This window comes from Trypanosoma melophagium, assembly GCF_022059095.1.
Source record: "Trypanosoma melophagium isolate St. Kilda chromosome Unknown ctg1segment0, whole genome shotgun sequence".
Lineage (NCBI taxonomy): Eukaryota > Euglenozoa > Kinetoplastea > Trypanosomatida > Trypanosomatidae > Trypanosoma > Trypanosoma melophagium.
In genome coordinates, this window is record NW_027125132.1 from 996,324 (window position 1) to 1,015,658 (window position 19,335).

The following is a 19,335-nucleotide window of genomic DNA, read 5'->3' on the forward strand; positions in this document are numbered from 1 at the left end:
TGAATTAAAAGAGGGGTAAGAGAATGAATAGACATTTCTTTGTACTTATCTGTCTTTAATGCTTGCAGTGGAAGGATGATGAAAGACCCGAGAAGAAGTAATAAAATGAAAGATAGAGAAGGGAGTACATGGAAGGTGATGAAGAAGGTCCCTAGTGGGAGAAGTATTTCACACCTTCCGGAGTCATTCTTTTTTTTGTAGGGGAAATTAAGAAAAATGCCATTTCTTCTTTTTTATAATGTCGATGTTTCTTTTTATTTATTTCTTTTCCTACTATTATATTTATGCTGTTGAAAATTACTAACTGAATTCACGAAAAAAAGAGCTATTACCGCGTGTGTTTTTCCTGCTGGGCGTTGCAATCATCAGCATTTTTCTTATTAATTTTCAATATATTTATAAGTGAGTGATGATGGTAATAAATGGAGTGACAGTTTGAATGTGTACGGAGTTGTAAAAGGTTGTGAAAGCATATGAGAAGTTATTCTGCATTTAGTGTATCAATCACATTCTTCTTGGGTGTACTGGCACTTCTAGGGAACTGTGGAAGAAAAAATAAGTGATATTATTCACTGCAAGACGGATAGTGTGAATTTCTCAGTGAAGTATTCCCATGACTCCCTGCTATACTTTTTGGGTTTTTTTTCCTTTTCTTTTTATCTCAGACACACACAGAAGAATGATGCGTTTCTCTCTTATCTTGTTACCTCTTTTTGTTTTTGTTTTCTGTTTTTCTTCCCTTTTTTTCTATTCACGTGTAAACCTATTTCTCTTTCCCCCTTTTTTTTATTTGGATTCTGATTGTACACCCATCATATATATATATATATATATATATATTTAAAGAGAAGGAGAATGCCGCAGACGAGTACTGCTGCGGGCTCTGCCTTCCGGCGTGCCTGGCAAGAGGGAAATATGGCGTTGGCGCGGGACTTTATTCGCCGCGGCTGCGATGTCGACAGTTCGGCGGAGGACTCGGACTGCACGGCACTGTGGCTGGCGGCGGAGGCCGGACATGCGGCGGTGGTGGAGTTTCTCTGCTCGAGAGGCGCCAACGTTGCGGCCGTCAAACAACCCGGACACGCCACGGCACTTTTCGTGGCCGCACAAAATGGACACGTGGCGGTGGTGCGGGTGTTGTTGCGGTACGGCGCGGAACCCAACAGCTGCAGAGACACCGGCGCCACGCCTCTGTTTATTGCGGCGCAGCAGGGACATTTAGAGATTGTGCAACTTCTACTCGACAATGGTGCACGGGCAACGATAACGAACCGTGAGGGTATTTCCCCAATGATGGTGGCGGCATATCAGGGACATGTGAATTGTGTTGTGTTGTTATTAGAGGCGGGGTGCGACCCGTATGAGGTGGCGTTGGGGCGTAATACAATTGAATGGGGAGAAACAGGTGGATTTGGGAAACAAGTGGCACAGGCTGTAATCCAGCAATCCGGGATTTCCAAAACGGAAGAAACAAAAGAGAATGTCATCCCCTGGTGTATGTCTAGTGCTAATAATAATAATAATAATAATAATAATAATAATAATAATAATAATAATAATAATAATAATAATAATAATAATAATAATAATAGCACAGGTCATCCAGGACGTGGACAACACCATGATACACAGTCCTACGTGGATGTATCAAGATCTGCGTCTGAAACTTCAGGAAAGACGCATGGTGGCCGAGCAGCATCTCTGCACAGTACTGTGGGAAGTTGCTATGAACCTCAGTTTCTGCTGCGCAAACCACAACACTCACGCTCCGTCAGTACGGCAGCGAAGAATGTCGTCAGCAGATATTCTGATCGGAGTGAGTCGGTGAAGAGTCAGGGTTTACGATCCTCTTCCCGTGTTGTGAAGCCATCCTCGTCTACATCTTCTAGTCGACTTCAGGAGATGATGAAACGTGAGGTTGAGGAAAATGCAATTTTTCAGAAGCATCAGCGAAGTCGTTTTCAGAAAAGTGACTCTGGAAAAAGTCTCAATAATGTTCCGGTGCCTATAGACGTGGAAGAAACTTTTGAAAAATGGGAAATATGGAAACGAATGCTGCAAGAACGATTGCGTGACTGTTAGAGTAGTATGGATCTATTTATCTGTATGGCAGTGGTATATTTTATTATTATTATTATTATTATTATTATTATTATTTATTCTGTGGATATGCGTGCTTCAGTGTGTGTGTATTGTAACGATACATTGTGTGAGGGAAAGGGTAGTGTTGTTAACTGTTTTATTATCTTTCAAACGGCAACACACTTTTTTGTATATTTTTTCCCCTTATTTCTTTTTTTTGTCCTTTTTGTTTGCTACATCCTTCTCCCTCTTTTTAGAGACAGTTTTTCTTTTTATTTATTTCTGTGTTGAGTCATATTTCTGCTTTTTTTTTCTGCTTTTGCTTCATGATCTCTATTTTTCTTCTTCTTCCTTCTTGTTGTTGTTGATGATGTTCTCTCTTATTAATGTAAATGGAGTGTAATAGTAATAGTAATAGTAATAGTGTAGAGGGGTACCGTGGATGCCACGTCCGAACAGGGGCGGTGAGCTGCAGCAGCAGGCGCGGACGGAGCACATTGTGCGACTCGAGCTGCAGCGGCGGCATGCAAAGGGATTGCTGCGGGTGATTGACAATATGATGGGGGAGGTGGATGATCAGTTGATGTATGTGGCGCAGTTCAAGAAGGAATGGCTGCAGCACCGCAAAGAACTGGAGGCCGCACGGCAGCAAATCATCGCGGAGGAAATAAAGCAGCGGGAGAAGAGAGAAGAGGCGTACTTGCAGGCACTTACAGAGCTCGCGCGTGGTAAGAAGAAATCAACAAAGGTGGAACGCAGTACGAGTCTAAGTGTGACGAGAGATGATTGATAATTAAAAAAAAAGAAGAAAAAAAAAAGAAGGATAGTCTTTTTGTTATGATTTGTCTTGCCCTTGTACTATATGCTTTATTTCCGTTTTTTCTTTTTTTTTTTTTTTTTTTTGACTGCAATGAAAGTTTCTTGTTTTTTTTCTTATTTGCTTCTGAGTTTTTTCTTTCTTTACAATAGTACTCACTTGTAAAAGGGGACGTGTGAGGGAACTCCGTGGCTTTCTCTATGTGAGTATTTTTTGTTTGATTGGAGAGTAGAAAGGAAAAAAACGAAAGAAGAATGTAGAGGTTCACAACATTCTCTGGGATGTGACATGGCCCCAGACAATGTTTGCTTAATTTCCTTGCTCACAATAATAAGTTTTTTTTATCATTGCGCATATTGTACAAATGTGATGGAAGGGATTTTTCCTTTTCCTCTTATTTCTCTCCTGATTATCGTATATTTGTTTTTTTTTATATTCTTTTCTCTTTTTTATTTTTATAATTTCTGGTTTTTGGTTTTATTTTTAAAATCACACTCTGTGTTTATTCTAGGCTCGTAAGGGCGAATTAAGTGAGTCTGTATTGTTTGTATTTTAGATCACAGAGTTACTTTGCTCGTGAGTGAAGAGATCACTGGCATCGTAGCATTAAAAGCAATTCGAACCTAATAATTAGCTTCTAGTGGTGAATATATATATATATATATATATATATATATATATATATATATTAATTGGTATTTGTGGCTTGTTGTGGTACTTCAACCAGAAGAAGAACAAGAAGAATAAGAAGATACAAATCATGTCAGAATACAAAACACCTGGTCGACAGGCATCAATTCTGGCGTCGACAACAGGAAATAGCGGAAGTGTTGGTAGGCGAGTAGTGCGTTCCGCGCTGGAGCTTCTCGCAGACACAGCATCCCCTGAACTTCTCAAACAACAACAACAGCAACAACAACAACAACATATATCATCTTCGTCATCCTTATCCGGCTCTAGTGTTCCTCGCAGACAGAAGTTCACTGTAACATACACCGCAGCTCCACCAGGAGAGACAGAAGAGATTATACCAGCATCCCGTCTCGATACTACTCTCCCACCACAACAAGAGCGTAACTGGTCCTCCCTAACAACGGGCGGAGTTGGAGGAGTTGTTAGTATTAATAATGGCAATGGTACTAGTGTAACTGAGGAGCCGAGTACGCTGTTGTTTTTATCACCAGCTGCCTCTACTGTGACTGGGAGTGATAGCGCCGTCAAGAAGCATCTCTTTAAGAAGAGAAAAAAAGCAATAAGACTCACTGATTCCTCTAAGAAACTGGCGGCTACGGCAGCGGTAGCAGCGTCTAAAGAGAAAAGGCACACAGATGAGAGTGATAGAGACAATGATGATGATGATTATAAAAACAATCATGGTAATAACAGAAGAAGTCCTCGTGGTCATGATGAATTACTTAGCAGAAGCGAACCACTTTTCACAGAGGAAGAAGTACGGCAGCGTATTTCAGTGGCATTAAAGGCGTATGAAACACGACGGGATGCAGAGGAAGAATCAGTATTACAGGAAGTGGGTCGCGAGATTGAATCGCAGAATGAACGATATGAAAAACTGCTTCAAGAGAAGGAATCCATCGCTACAGAACGGGACGTTATGCAAGAAAAAATGGAGCAACTCGCCCGAGAGTGTGAATCCTTACAGTCTACCATTGCAGAATTGCACCAGGAACTCCAGGAAGAACGGGATAAGACTGGTCGTGTAGAAGTGGAGTTGTGTCATGCACAGGACGAAAAGCGTTTAACCACAAGTAACATGCAACAAGAGCTAAATTTTGAAAGGGCGCAGTGGAATTTAGCTCAGGAGGAAATGCGACGACAAATTAATGAATTTGAGACACAATTACAAACTAGAGCATCTAAATGGCGTGAGTTACAGGATTCAATAGATTTAAAAGAATGTGAAAGAGTACGGTTATCAGAGCAGTTGGAAACATGCCAAAAAGAATTACAGCAACGAAAACAGCAGGTGGATGAATTAAAGACCTCCAATGTAGAGTTGCAGGAATTGACACGATCGAAGGATGCACACATCCGACAACTACAACATAAAATACAAGAGGCAGAGAAGATTGTACAGTACACCACGGCATCAACACGGGATGAACAGGCACAACATGAGTCTCGTCTGCGTGTGGTTGAGGATGCACTGAAACAGCAGACAGATGAGGTGCGACGCAAGATACACCGCATCCATATGCTTGAAGCAGAACAGGTAAAGGCAGAGAAGACAACAAAGACGCTTCGTCGAACTATTCGTGATACTCTTAGTGGTTTTGCAGCGCTACAATCTGTATTAGAGACACTTGTAGAGACGTACGGTAAACGTCAGCGTAATGTAATATCAATTCCACGCGGTGTAAAGAGTGGATTATTTCCTCCAGAACGCCGTGATGCGGCACTAAACCGTGGAGATGTGGAAAATTTACTGACTTCACGAAGGGATTTTAATTCTTCTTCTTCTGCTGGAATTGCTGCTTTTCTTAGAGATGATGAAAGAGACCGAGATTGTGAAGCAGTATTGATGTTAGAGGAAGAAAATGAGGAAGATGATAGTCTCTTGGGACTTGTTATTCATAAAGAGATTCGCGATGAATTGAGAAAGAACCGTTTTGTATCAAGCAAAGTGGAAAGTACAAAGCAGCAAAAACAACACCATATACAACAACCACGGACTTCCATACATCAATCCGCTCCTAGAAAAGGCACAGTTGAGAATGGCAAGGACGATGCGGATGACTGTGAACGACTGCAGCGGAGCCAACGACAGTGCGAGCGTCTGTTGGAGGCACTACAGCAAGTTTTACTCCAGCGTCAAAAAGAATTCCGTCGTCACGTTGAACACTTAGAGACTCAGCAAATTGAGCGGAGTAATGTGGAGTTGAGGCGCTGCCGTGACGAGCTTAGCGCTTGCCAGGGGGAACTTGAAGGAAGCCAACAAAAACAACAACAATTGTCAGAGGAATGTCGACGACGAAGTAGCGAGGTGAAGCAACTGGAGACGAAACTAGCCGAAATGCGGGCTGCAGAGCAAGGGGCCAAGGCGCAGCATAAACTATTGCTGGTAAATGTAGAAGATCAGCAGCGTGAGTGTGGAATTCTCCGGCTTCAGCTTGAGGCAAGTCAACAGGAGTGTGTGGAGTTGCGTGAACAGTGTGAGTCGATTCGCTCCGAAGCGGGAGAAGTGCAAGAACGCTTACGGCGCCTTGAGGAAGAACATCGTACACGAGAGGAGGAACAGAAGGCGAAAGAGAAGGCACTTGCAAAACTGGCGCGCCTCACGGAGAAGCTGAAAAAGACGGAAATGGATTGTCAATCGCTTCGTGATGAGAATGATCTCTTGTCAACCAAGGTGAAATCTATGTTATTACAACTGCAAACTGCCAGGATGCATAGTAGGAGTAGGGTTATTTCTCAGCCGACACAACAACAACAACAACAAGAGCGACATCAAAAACAACAACGGGAAGAGTTAAATATATTGACAAAAGAATTAGGAGCATTACGCCAACTGCAAGAATCTGCTGCAAAAATTCAAGCAAAAGAACGTGATGAATTAGAGTCTTCTTTAAGTAAGCTTCGTGCTCAAAATGAGGAGTTACGTGAAAAATTAGTACAGGAACAACGTAATGTCGCTGATATTCGCAACGAGGCTGAACTGCAAAGACGGGCAGAAGTGGCCACGTTACGCACACTTTTAACCATACACCAAGGTGGCTCTGAGGCACCTAATGAGGTCCACACCACTGGAGGAAATAAGGAAGAGGTGCAGCAGCGGTTATTCGACTATACACCTCGATCACATGTGAGGGAGAGTAATAACAGTACTGCTATTGTTGCTGATGGTAGTGCTGATGTTAATAGCAGCAGTAATAATAATAATAATAATAATAATAATAATAATAATAATAATAATAATAATAATAATAATAATAATAATACTGCTGGGGGTGTTCATGTAGAGATGACAACCACTGATATGCGCGGGCAGGCGGTGTCACTGGCGCAAAGGGCTGTGCTTGAGCTTGCACGACTGCGGGAGGCACTAGCTCAAGCCCCACGTATTGAGGCTACTGAAACCAACCAGAAGAAAACCGAGATGAACAATAATAACAATAACACCAAGTTAGAGGAGTTTCGGGCAGTGGAACAACTCGCATGGGAAGCGGCAGAGCGCTCTGCTATACGACGACGATCATGTGGGGGTGACGAGTGGGAGGCTAGTGCCCCACCGCCACTTCGTGTAACACCAATGTTGAGAAGTGCAGTACAGCCACTGCAGAAATTACAACGTCAAGAGCTAGAAAATACAGTTAGAACACCGAAGCAACGATCAGTATCACATAAGTCTCCTTCTCCGAGGCAACTGGATGATGATTTGATTCCTGCTGAGATGTCGAAAAATGCAGCAATTAGCAGAAGAAGTTTACCACGCAATTGTACCATATCATCATCATTAACGTCTACTGGTGGTGTGTCAAGGTCCCACTCAGGGCAGGGAATTCTGGATGGAAGTAATTCACCAACCCGACCACCGATGTTGCGCGCAGCTTCAGCGCGATAGTTTTTATTTTTATTTCTTTTACCCCTTCACCGGTATTTGCCGCCTTTTTTTTTTTGGCGACTTTTGCCTTGATGCATGAAGGATGAAGAAAATACATTTATAGATAGATAAAGTATTAAATGCAATTCGCAAAATTTCATTTGGTGGAGTGAGTTACTTTGATTGTTTGTACATGAAGAGCAACTTATTTTTTCTTTTCACCCTTTCCCCCTTTTTTTGTGTGTGTTTGAGATAAACAGCTTCATGTTGCTGTTGCAGGAAAATGTGAGGGCCTTTCATGGTTCGTACTACTCTGGTCTCTATATTTTTTTTACTGCTCTGACTGATTTTCTTAAATGCTTTTTTTTTTTCTATTTATTACTTTTGTTCTTTTTCTTTCTGTTTCATATGATTTATCATTTTTTTTTTTTAGTTCTGTCCAGCAGGAAGTTGAGGGAGAGTGTTCGAGATTTAGTGGAACTAAAGAAAACAAAAGAAAACATCGAAAATAAGACACTTGCTTTGCACATATAATGTCCGCTAGACAGTTACGCCGTCTTCAGAATCTCGTTAAAGCCTCAACTGGGGCCGATGCGGATGAGGACCCGGCGGAGGAGTATCCTTCAACGATGCAGTTGCCCAAGGGTGGTGGTAAGTCAAAGGGACAACGACGAAAGGTGAACCGCGAAGTAGTACCAGAAGAACGGCAACCAGAACAAGAAACAAAAAAACAGCAAAAGGAAGAAAAAGAAGCGGAGGAGGAAGAGGAGGCTAAGAAGCATCATGAAGAACCAGTCATCACAGAGACCCTCAAGGATGAGGTCCGGGCGGAGGAGGGGGGCCCTGCCGAGCCCGAGACGGTGGGGGGAAGTCCCTCCACAGCCGTTCCAACCGGCGGGGGGCAGAAGGGGGGGAGCCGGCGGGGGCAGAGAAGCCGGCGGCGGGGCCGGACGGCGGAGGCGGAGGAGGAGGAGGCGCTCTTGGCCGCCGTACTGCGGCAGCGGGAGTTGGAGGCCGGCGGCAGCGGCCAAACTCACACCACAGCGGCAGCAGGCGGACAGGGAGAGAACGCCGTAGGGGAACCCGCAGATCTCCTCACACTTCTCTCGGTATGTAATCCAAAGATGCTGGATTCACGACTCGAGCGTATCCGGCGCTTTGGGCAGGGGGCAGTAGAAGACATTGGTGACGGCAGAGTTCCTCAACGACGTCCAGAGAATAGGCCAACATCACTTTTCTTTGCAGATAACATAAACCCTACGGCACGATTTCGTCACAGTATCCTAGCTACTCCAAACCGTTACTCATGGCCACCATATGATGGTTTGGGAGCAGTACTTGTGGGAAAAAACAGAAAACAACGTAAAACCAGTAAAAATGATCTCTCGACCAATGATGAAACTGAAAATTGCAGTGGAAGTAATGGTACCAACGGATCAATTGTTTATTATTTAGATACTTCTAGTGAAGATATGTGTCGTGCAGATGCAGCACTTGCGGTGTGCGAATTTAACCACCATGGTGTAAATGGTCTATTGGAGTGTTTATCTGTTTCGCCTTACCATGTCCCAACCCTTCTTCTTATAAGTAATGTATTTGAAATGATGGGTGATGTACCGAAAGCTCAAGATGCTATCGATATTGCACTTTACCACGTTGGTGTACTACTTTCACGTTTTCCGCTGCAACAGACGGTACGTCAGCGTTGCATGCCTTTTGCTATCACATCTAACAAACAAATTTTTCAAATTCTTCGATGTGGAGTACATCAATCTCTTAAGAAAGCTGCTGCTCAAACTGCATGGGAAATTGCCAAGTTAATTTATTCTCTTGATGATACAGACCCATTTGGAATGTTGTTACTACTAGATTACCTTGCACTTCGAAGAAAAGGATGGGGATGGTTAATACAGGTATACTTCATCATAGTTAATGAACTTCAAAACCATATTGCAGGAGATTCAAGTGAAGTAACAGATACTTTGTCTAACCATGGTTTAGCATTATCACTTTCAACTTTACCCGGTTTTTTCTTCAGTGCTGCCTTGGCTAAGTATTTTGTTGAACGTGAGCAGTCAAATATTGTCAGCATCACCGGGGAAGGGAAAAGGAGCAAAATACCTAAAGTAATACGTGATATGACACCGGAACAACTTCATGCTTTTCATAGTACCCCATCCGCGATAGAAATGCTAGCAAATGCCATTGGTAGGTTTCCCTCTGCATCTGTGCTTCTCGTTGAAAAACTCGGAAGTTCTAGTATACCTTCATTATCAGAGGCATGGCAAGAAATTGTAAAGGCTAATGAAACAGTTAGTAAGGATGAAGCCTATTTACATGTGACATCACTATGGGTAGCAAGAAATGTTGAAATGTGGAAAGCTGCTGAACCTGCTGCTTTCTTGCGACGTGTAATTACAGAAGATAATGGAGTTTGGTTAAAAACTTATAGTTTTCCTGCTGCTACTGTCGCTGTTGCTTCTTCTGGCTCTGATCTTTATGCTCATTTAACACCATGGCAACATTTATTACTTAAAGAAGAGGATGTAATGGGACGTACAGTAGCGGCGATTCCAGCGCATCTACTTAATTCTGAAGAATATACAGAGGAGGACATACATGATGAGATGCGACGGGTGGCACCAGAAGAACTTGCTTCAAATGATCACGATACAATTCTACGATTTGAAGCCCTTTATGGTCAACTGGATCCTCCATCATTATCACAATCGGAGCGACTAACACGATATAATGAAATGTTTGTAGCGGATCTACGGGAGGAACGGTTCCGCGAGCCAAGTGTCGGGTTGTGGTTTATGCTGCGTAGATTCCTACCATGGAGAATTGTGCGGGATATGCAACTGAGAAGTGCACTGGAGGAGGCTGGAGTGACCGACCCTGTTGTGCAGCAAGACCGTTCAGTAAGGGGCGACGAAGAAGGTGATGGTACGTTTTCATCAGAGGGTAGTTGGTTTACCGATGAAACTATTGTGACTGATGAGGATGAAGATAATTTTGGGGGTATATAAGTGTATAAGTTTATGAGTGGAGGGTGACATCGAGTTTCTGCTGTGGAGATGATATTGTGTGTTTGCTTGATTTTTGTTGTTATTGCTTATATATATATATATATATATATATATATATATATATTGGTACTAGCAATTAAGTTTTCCTGTTGTGCAGTCACTTTTGCCTTCCTACTTTTTTTTCTTTTTCTTGCTGCATCAAAATATCGAGCAGAAAGGGGAAGAAAAGGTAAGGTAAGGTTGCAAGTGACATGTGGCCTTGGTGGGGTTCTGCATCTCAACCTATAACCACAAATACATCATCCTCATCATCATCAAAAACAACAGTAGTGAATAGTTCGTTACTCACGCTGGAGGAACGGCTGCGACGAGTCACGACGACTGACATTGCACAAGTCACAGAAAAAGATGTGGAACGTGTGAAACAGCGGGTGACACCAGAAGAGTTACAGCGGGCGATGCGTGTGATGCTAGAAGATAACAGGTACGCAGAGGTGATGGAGTCAGCCTCTTCATCATCGCTGCGTGCTGCCGCCACGGATCTGACGGCAGCACAGCGTCACAGCTTAACGGTAGTTACAAAATTGAATCTTCTTGCGCTCTACAACGTTCTCTCTTATGTGACGGAAGGGCACTTGGCAAAGATTAACGCTATTTTCGCTTTTGGAAGCTGAGAGGTTTGACAACTACGGCATAATTGACGGACGACGGCAGTGTGTACGTTTACATTTGAGTCTAGAAGAAAAGTAATCGTTATGTTTTTTTTGTTCTTTCATTTACTCTATTAGTTCTTCTGTTAATTGCCCACAAAAACATACATCTAAGTGTATGGAACTCTCTTGAATTTCTCTTGTCTTCTTTTTTTTTGTGTTAGTGTGCAGGTTTTTTTTCTCTATATAAATATATTAATATAACTATCAACGTGATTTTTAGCTTTTATTCTTTGGCGTGATCGGTGAATTTGAGATGGCATCTAGAGGTTCTCAATATCTTTCGCAGGACTCTGTCTATTATCAGCAACAGCAACAACAGGGACCAAGTGCAGCTGGTAAGAATTGGGTACGTTTGTTTCTTCTTTTGTCTTGCGCTTCAACAGGCCTTATTATGGCGGCTAGCTTTTTGAACATTATTACACTGAGTTTTGGAGTCTCAGCCTTTTTTTTGGAGGTATACCTTGTGATACTGAGTTTCTTTGCCTTTACAGCAGAACTTCGACAGGTAAACTGTCTACGCGGTCTTATATATAAGTGGTTAAAATACCTTTATTTTCTTTCCACATACACTGGTCGAGGTTTCTTCTACATTTTCTTGGGTACTCTTGCCTTTGGCGGGAGCATCTTGCGTTACATTGCATCTGGAACTGCGATATCCCTCGGTATCATTATGATTCTTGTGAATATATTTGTCACTCTGCCGGTGTTTGTGGATTCGCAGGTAGTTAGAGAGGAAGAGGCTGCACGGCGTGCTGCTGCCACTGCAGCAGCTGCTAATCTTTTCAACGAAGTTGTGATGAATCCCCAATCTAGTAATTCCAAATCTCCTGCTACTGCTGCTCCTACTGTTGCTACCGCTACTGGTGATGGTTCAAAATACGTACCACCCGGCTTAAACGAGGGGCCCAATGCATTGTAAAAAGAGGTACATGAAGGTAACACTCCCCTATCTTGTGGTATTTCACGATACTAGAAACAGTGTGTATGTTTATGTTTGTTTGTTTGTATTTGTGTGTTTATCGTGCCTTACTAGGAAAAGGATGGAGAGTCACCGAGGTATCTTGTTTTTACGAATAAAGTTACCGATATTCTTTTTATACGAACGTTTTGAAGAAACACGAGACTCCAATTCTGTTAAGTAATGGGAATGATTTTCCTGATGCTTAGAATGTCTTCTTTATTATACTTTATCAGTATCCTTTATATCTTGGGACTAAGTATCCCTAAACAGAGATAGAAAACTGAGGATTGATGAATGTGGCAGTAGGTGCACCAAGAAGATTTACTGGGGAAAACTTTTACACCTCTATCACTCCGAATAAAAAATCTTTGTTGTTTCTTACACTTTCACACACAGACACACACACACTCTCTCTCTCTCTCTCTCTGGTATAATGAGTGTACAGGTGTCTATATTTGACTGCACCTACTCTGTAAAAGAAGGTGTGGGGTGTCTGGGCTCATGGGTCTTCGCAGATATGATTGGAGGGAGGTGTTTTTCGTCTGTTTTCTCGTGTTTGATACTTTAGGTAAATGTGATAAGTGTCCAGGGTATCAAAATAATATGCTGACGCAAAATTCCCTGTAGAAACAATAGGATGGTAATGTATTTCTTTATCCTTATTTATTTATTTATTTTTGAGAAATAAAACAAAAGAGGGACAGCAACAACAACAACAAGAAAAAAAAACAGTAGGTGCGAGATGACGGGTGGTAACTCTGATGGCCCCCCGCCGGAGCGGAGTGCACGTGTACGGCCAAAGCGCCGCAATGATATTCCAGCAGTCCGTCGCCGTGCGGCGATTGACCCCCGCTTCAGTGATCTCTACGGCACGGCGGACGAGCAGCAGTTCGAGCAGCGCTACAAATTCCTGCGGGAACAGCAGGAGGAGGAGCAGAGGCGCCGCCGGCACCGCATCCGCTGTCTGAAGTGCCTCATCCGCCGCGGGGAGTTGGAGGCGGCCGGCGCCGATCTCGCTGAGTACGACCTCTCGGAGAACGAACGGGAGGTGTTTGGCGAGGACCACCTTGACGAGCTCGCCGATCTGCGCCTCCAGCCACTCGCCAGCGTGCGGGCGGAGCTGCAGGAACTCCAGCGCGAGTCGCAGTTGCACGTCTCGCGGGAAAAGGGCCGGCAGGCACGCGTGGCGGCGACGGCGGTGAAACGCGAGGCGGTGAAACGAGAGGCGGCGGCGGTGCGGGCGGGTGTCAAGCGGCGGGGATTTGTTCCACGCCGTGCGGAACTGCGGCGGGCGGTGTTGGCCGACAAATTCGAACGGCTGGAGCGGCGGGGAGGGAAGGCGGCGGTGGACAAATACGTGGAGCGTAAGAGTCGGCGGCAGCTGTAAAAATGGGCTAAATACGAATGAGTGAATGAATGGGAAATAAAGAAAGAAAGGGGGTGTCTGTGTGGCTTGTGGTGATAAAGAAGAGATGTAGAGGGGAAGAGAGTTGAATCCTCGCCCTTTTTTAAAACTTGTGTGGAAGTGTGGTTTGTTTTTGTGGGAGGGGAGGAGAAGGGAGGGAGCTGATTTGTAGATGGCTGGGTGCATATTTGTGAAACTCTGTTTGCGTTTATGGCCCTTTTTTGAGAGGAAAAATTTCAACTGTGAGAGTTTTTTGTTTTTTGGATTTACTTATTTGAACTCCAAGAGAAGTATTGATTGAAATAATAAGAGAGTCTATTGTTATTATTATTATCATGAGCCCCTGAAATTTTTTTTTTTCAGGGTAGCAGTTTAATATTGTGATTTAATTCGTTTAAATATATTCTGTCGTTGAGAATGAGCCTCTATTGGGTTTCATTCTTAGGGAACAGGAAGAAAGACGCCAAGAAACATTGGGGATTGGTCGTGCATTTTTAACTTTGTATGCTCTATATGGGCTACACAATAATACTGGCAACATGGCGGAGAAAAAAGTGTAAGAAACATTTACCTTTTGCACTTTTTTTCTTTCTGGTTGTTTGCTTCTCCATCTCTTTTCCCAATCCATAAGGAGGACTCTTTCTGCAGCTCACAAACTATAAAGGGAGGGGTTTAACATTGGTGTTGTTGGTTACCCCTTCTTGTTTATTCTCTTCTACCTACAGTTTCTCTCTTGTTGTGCTCTTGTGTGTGTTTACCATCTCTCATTGTGACGTTTTGCAATGTTTTTCTTGTTTTTTTTTCCTATTGTCGTTTCTTTTTTTTTTCGTTACTGCATGTGAAGATTTTGTGTTCTCTCTTCTCTGCTGTGTATGTGAGATGTGTGGATTGTTTTTGTGATGAAATGAGATGAACTGTTTTGCGTTTGGTCTATAAAAGGGCATCACTTCTCTTGTCTCCTTATTTCCAAAGCACTGGATCTATATTGGATGACTGGAAGTAAGTTGTTATTGTTGCTGATGTTGCTACTGGCTTATAAATTTATCGGCTCCCACCACAAAAGAGAAGAAAAAAAAAAAATGTTTTTTTGACGACTATACAGAGTAGGGTGGGAAGAAGCAGTAGTTTTTTTATTGGCATGGTGTATTTATAATGTGGTTGGTTGAAAAGAAAAAGAAAGATAAGCGAGTAAAAAAGAAAAAAATGATAAGAAACTGAGAAGGTGCATACTTGTATACACTTTTTTTTTCTCTGATTCCCCATTAAATAAATAAATAGAGTCCTGTATATCTATCTACTGTGGATGTGCAATTTTTTTTACACATTAAAGAAGTTATATCTCTAATTTCTTTTTTTCAACCTTTTAATCAATTCTTTTTCGTAGGGTTGCATACATACGCACATTAACGTGCAGAAATATATATATATATATATATATATCTTGGATACATTGCTTTTCAAAGAAAAAAAAAAAGGACTTATAACACATACCAATACCTTTGGTAATAGTTATATAAATTATTGAAGATGATGCGGATATTGTTACGGGAATTTTGGGAAACGGCGAACCCCTACACACAGCCCTTGGAGGAAATGACACCCGAAGAGAAAGAAAAACAAGCAAGTTTTGAGTCATTTGATTACTATAAACCCTATCCATCTATGTACATGAAACATTTACGCCAACATTATGCTGAACATTCTCTAGAATCCACTACTGTTCCAGAGCAACCGACACTGAGACCATTAGTAGAAGTTCAAGTTACATTGCCACATTTCATTGAAGGAGCTCGAACAAATGTTTTGGATGCTGTTAAGAATTATGATGCCGATGAACGAAATGAAGCACTACGTTGGTTTTTACATGTTCTCATCGCTATTTTTGTAGGTATACTGGCAATGGTCATTTCATACGCGGTAGAGTACGTAGAAGAATATAGAGCTGAAAGACTTGATGCTTTGATTACCCAACATCATGTTATGGGTCGTTTTATGGGTTTTTTTTTCTTTATAGGTGTTTCATTGGCACTTGTAGCGGTGGCGGCGGTTGTTATTGTATTATTTGAACCAGCCGCATCGGGTGGTGGAATACCAGACGTTATCGCATACCTTAACGGTGTACAAATGCGTAAGGCAATGAATGTTCGTACTTTCTTTGCAAAGAGTATTTCTTGTATGTGTGCGGTGGCAGGTGGACTGCCGGTGGGACTTGAGGCACCACTCATTCATCTTGGTGCTATCACCGGGGCGGGAGTTACGCAGGGGCGAAGTCGCACACTTGGGTGTCAGACAAAATTATTTCATGCATTTCGAAATAATAAGGATCGACGAGATTTCATTACAGCAGGTGCTGCGTGTGGTGTGAGTGCGGCCTTTGGAGCACCTATTGGTGGTTTACTCTTCGTAATGGAGGAGGTATCAAGTTTTTGGGATCATAGTGCAAGTGGACAGATTTTTCTTGCCACAATGATATGTTTTACAACCATTAGTATGTTTCGTTCTTTAATGGAAGATCAACGATTACTAGGATGGGTATCAAACGCTGTTTCAGTTCTTTTTGAGGTAAATTTAACGATTCCACTTAATTTACTCTCTATTGTGCCATCTTTTTTCCTTGGTATCCTTTGTGGGGCACTTGCAGCTGTATTTACTAAAGTGAATCTCATGTTGGTAAAGTATCGTCGAAAATTTTTACGGCCTTTTTTGCTTCGTCGCTTCCTTGAACCTCTCGTTATAGTACTGATATATGGTACATTAACATATATGCTTGCTTTGGTGCCTGATTGCAGACCAAAATATGAAATGAGCAGTGTGAATGATACATTGATATGGGGTACTGAAAATCGGACACGATTGTTTACTGCAACATGTTTGAAGAATGAGACATATGCTCCTTTGGCAACATTGACAATGGGAACTGGAAAAGACACTATACGACATCTTTTTTCACGACAAACAATTGGTGAATTTCCTGCAGGATATATATTTTTATTTCTCGTACTTTATACTTTATTTGCATGCTGGGCAAGTGGAACATCAGTTTCTGGTGGATTGGTGGTACCAAGTCTTGTTATAGGTGCCGCATTTGGTCGTCTTTATGGTCAATTTTTGTGGTTTGTGGCTGTACGTGGTACTGGAAATGAACGTACTTACTGGGCATCACAAGCGTGGTTGGACCCTGGAGTTTTCGCACTCATTGGTGCAGGAGCTTTTCTCTCAGGTACTTCACGAATGACAATGTCTATATGTGTTATTATGGTGGAGTTATCATCAGAGCTCCATTACTTACTTCCTGTAATGGTTGCTATTGTAATGTCAAAGACGGTGGCAGATCTTATTAGTGAACCACTCTATCATCAGATGCTTCGTCTTGATTCAGTACCATATTTACAGTCACACTTATTACGACCAGAGTTTGAACAATTAACAGCGGCGGACGTAATGGCGTCAGATGTAGTGACACTTCGATTACAAGAGAAAACTTCTGTTGTTATGGAGGCTTTACGAAAGACTGCACACCACGCTTTCCCTGTAGTGGAGGCAGTAGATGAGATAAAAACACATTCCAATGGATTCCCTCAGAGAAGGAATTCTGAAGAAGAAGAAGAGCAAGGATATGTACGTTATAAGTTTGTTGGACTCCTCACACGTGAGGATGTACAGAGTTATCTTACTCTCCCTGCATTATACAGTACCACTACTCAGAATACTGTTACTAATTCTCAACCTGATGGTTTTGGCGGAACACTTTCTCCTGGTGTGGTTGCAACTAATAAAATGACATGGACAGAATGGTTGACGCACAAGACATCTCTATTCTTTGTTATAGGGGACATAAGATGGTCGGAGCTCTGGACACGTTCTAACCGCAGTGAAAGACAAATAAGGGGGAATCCCAGTAATACTAGCATCAATAGTATTGAAGCTAGAAGTGATAATGACAACCTGTTTCTTTTAGATGAAAGTCGTTTGCCACCAGTACTTGATTTTTCTCTAATTGTAAACCGAAGCCCTTGGGTAATTCCTCCATTCTTTAATCTGCAAATGGCGTACCATACTTTTCGCCTGATGGGATTACGTCACATGGTCGTTGTGGATGGTGACGCCGTGGTGGGAATCATTACACGAAAGGATCTCCTCGTTGATACGTTACGACGACGTGTGAGAGAACTTCACCCGGTGAACGGTCAAAATAACTTTGATGACACGAATCCTCCTTCACTAATGCCATCATCATTCTCTCATAGTTATCGGAGTAATGGTCATGCACCACCCCCATGGGGGGCGCGTTTGCGGGATTCACAATCAACACAACCAACACCACCACAGCAGGTGATGGTTCCCGATCTTTTTTCTGTTGCCTTTTCTGAAGAGAATCCTGCTGGTATTCGTTAACTTATATATATATATATATATATATATGAAGTGTTATGAAAAAATAAAAAGAAGTGAAATTTAAAGAATTGGAGGGGAGATGGGCAACTAAAAAAAATGTTCTTGCATCGTTTTGCCTTTACCAGAAAAAGTAAATCATTCCGCAGACCGATCTACGTCTGCTTGTGTTTTTTTTTTGCCGTTGTTAGTGTTGCTTATATATCTTTCGCTTTCTCTCTGCGTGTGTGTGTAGTTTTGACATCCTGTGAGTTATGTGTACTGTTCTCACACCTCTTAATTTCTCCCTTTGCTCCTCTTTTTTTTTTGTTACCTTCTTTTCTCACTTCCTTGTTTCATCATCATTTGCAGGTCTATACTGTTCTACAGCAAGTCCAAGTAATACACCCCTACTGCCACTGTTCTTGTTAACAAGAGAGAAAGACAGATATACACACCCACGCCGGGAGGCCAAAAAGAAGTTCGAACGAACAGGATGGCTGCTGCCGCCACCAACGCTGATGAAAGGGACGGCAAGTTGACTGGCTTGATCAAAACGATGCTTGAGCGTGTGCCCAAGGAAAAGAAATTAACGGTGGATGTTGCATTACAACTTTTGGGGACAAAGTACGCAACCGTTTTTCCAGCAGAGTATCTCTCCCAGAGGAGAGAGCTCCTTGATAACATAATCCATTCGTTCTATAACCCAGACAGTAGCAACACTGAGAAGAAAGATAAAGAGCAAGACAGTGATGATGACGATGATGATGATGAAGAAGAAGAAGAGGAAGAAGAGGAAGAGGAAGAGGAAGAAGAAGAGGAGGAGGAGGAAGAAGACGAAGAAGATGAAGAGGAAGGGGACGGTGAGCCGACGGAGAAGAAGTCTCGCGTGGAGGGCGACGAGGCGGTGGCGCTGCGATGCCGCGAGATGATCGTCTGTCTCCGCCGGCTTGGGCACCGCGTACGGCCGCAGGAGACGGCAGAGTCGGCCGAGTCGTACCTGCAGGAATATCTCGTCCCGCTCTTCCGCGATAAGGGTCTCGACCCCGCGCGGTACTCAGCAGCCGATGTGAAGCGCTATCTTGCCAAGAGAGAGCTCGAACAACTGCAGTCCGATGGCGCCGACATGAATCTCGATCGTACCGCACGTGCAGGACGTGGTGTGAACCATTTCGCACAGAAGAATGACAGTGGAACTATCAGCGTTAAGACGTCTAAGTTCCTAGATGACGAATAACTAAGATTGGTGCATCGCATTCTATTTCTTTCTTTTTTTCCTTGTAATTCTTTAACTTTGTCAAGCCTGCAACAAAGTTTGAATATACTTGAATTTCACAAGGCGGCCTGATGGTACTTGTTTCATAGAAGGAATATTGGAGAGTATATTGTATTTTTTTGT

At 42.7% G+C, this 19,335-nt stretch overlaps 9 protein-coding genes across 9 annotated transcripts; all 9 read left to right on the forward strand.

Moving 5' to 3' along the window:
• Window positions 1-855: 855 nt before the first annotated feature.
• LSM04_001378 (Ankyrin repeat) lies at window positions 856-2,082 on the forward strand (the record flags this gene model as incomplete). Its single annotated transcript, XM_067335665.1, has 1 exon — window positions 856-2,082. One exon carries the CDS (start codon window positions 856-858, stop codon window positions 2,080-2,082), a length of 1,227 nt encoding a protein of 408 aa, XP_067194989.1.
• A 442-nt stretch (window positions 2,083-2,524) lies between these two features.
• On the forward strand, window positions 2,525-2,872 carry LSM04_003904 (uncharacterized protein; the record flags this gene model as incomplete). Its single annotated transcript, XM_067335666.1, has 1 exon — window positions 2,525-2,872. One exon carries the CDS (start codon window positions 2,525-2,527, stop codon window positions 2,870-2,872), a length of 348 nt encoding a protein of 115 aa, XP_067195140.1.
• A 787-nt stretch (window positions 2,873-3,659) lies between these two features.
• Window positions 3,660-7,478, forward strand: LSM04_007925 (uncharacterized protein; the record flags this gene model as incomplete). Its single annotated transcript, XM_067335667.1, has 1 exon — window positions 3,660-7,478. One exon carries the CDS (start codon window positions 3,660-3,662, stop codon window positions 7,476-7,478), a length of 3,819 nt encoding a protein of 1,272 aa, XP_067195386.1.
• A 512-nt stretch (window positions 7,479-7,990) lies between these two features.
• Window positions 7,991-10,486, forward strand: LSM04_002944 (Transcription factor 25; the record flags this gene model as incomplete). Its single annotated transcript, XM_067335668.1, has 1 exon — window positions 7,991-10,486. The coding sequence occupies one exon, from the start codon at window positions 7,991-7,993 to the stop codon at window positions 10,484-10,486; it is 2,496 nt and encodes an 831-aa protein (XP_067195082.1).
• Window positions 10,487-10,737: 251 nt separating this feature from the next.
• LSM04_000415 (uncharacterized protein) lies at window positions 10,738-11,160 on the forward strand (the record flags this gene model as incomplete). The annotated part of the gene is made up of 1 exon (XM_067335669.1): window positions 10,738-11,160. One exon carries the CDS (start codon window positions 10,738-10,740, stop codon window positions 11,158-11,160), a length of 423 nt encoding a protein of 140 aa, XP_067194935.1.
• Window positions 11,161-11,452: 292 nt separating this feature from the next.
• Window positions 11,453-12,118, forward strand: LSM04_003127 (Golgi apparatus membrane protein TVP15; the record flags this gene model as incomplete). The annotated part of the gene is made up of 1 exon (XM_067335670.1): window positions 11,453-12,118. One exon carries the CDS (start codon window positions 11,453-11,455, stop codon window positions 12,116-12,118), a length of 666 nt encoding a protein of 221 aa, XP_067195094.1.
• A 784-nt stretch (window positions 12,119-12,902) lies between these two features.
• On the forward strand, window positions 12,903-13,547 carry LSM04_008322 (rRNA biogenesis protein RRP36; the record flags this gene model as incomplete). Its single annotated transcript, XM_067335671.1, has 1 exon — window positions 12,903-13,547. The coding sequence occupies one exon, from the start codon at window positions 12,903-12,905 to the stop codon at window positions 13,545-13,547; it is 645 nt and encodes a 214-aa protein (XP_067195407.1).
• A 1,545-nt stretch (window positions 13,548-15,092) lies between these two features.
• Window positions 15,093-17,960, forward strand: LSM04_008112 (Chloride channel; the record flags this gene model as incomplete). Its single annotated transcript, XM_067335672.1, has 1 exon — window positions 15,093-17,960. One exon carries the CDS (start codon window positions 15,093-15,095, stop codon window positions 17,958-17,960), a length of 2,868 nt encoding a protein of 955 aa, XP_067195392.1.
• A 472-nt stretch (window positions 17,961-18,432) lies between these two features.
• On the forward strand, window positions 18,433-19,173 carry LSM04_009585 (uncharacterized protein; the record flags this gene model as incomplete). Its single annotated transcript, XM_067335674.1, has 1 exon — window positions 18,433-19,173. The coding sequence occupies one exon, from the start codon at window positions 18,433-18,435 to the stop codon at window positions 19,171-19,173; it is 741 nt and encodes a 246-aa protein (XP_067195490.1).
• Between the last annotated feature and the right edge of the window lie 162 nt (window positions 19,174-19,335).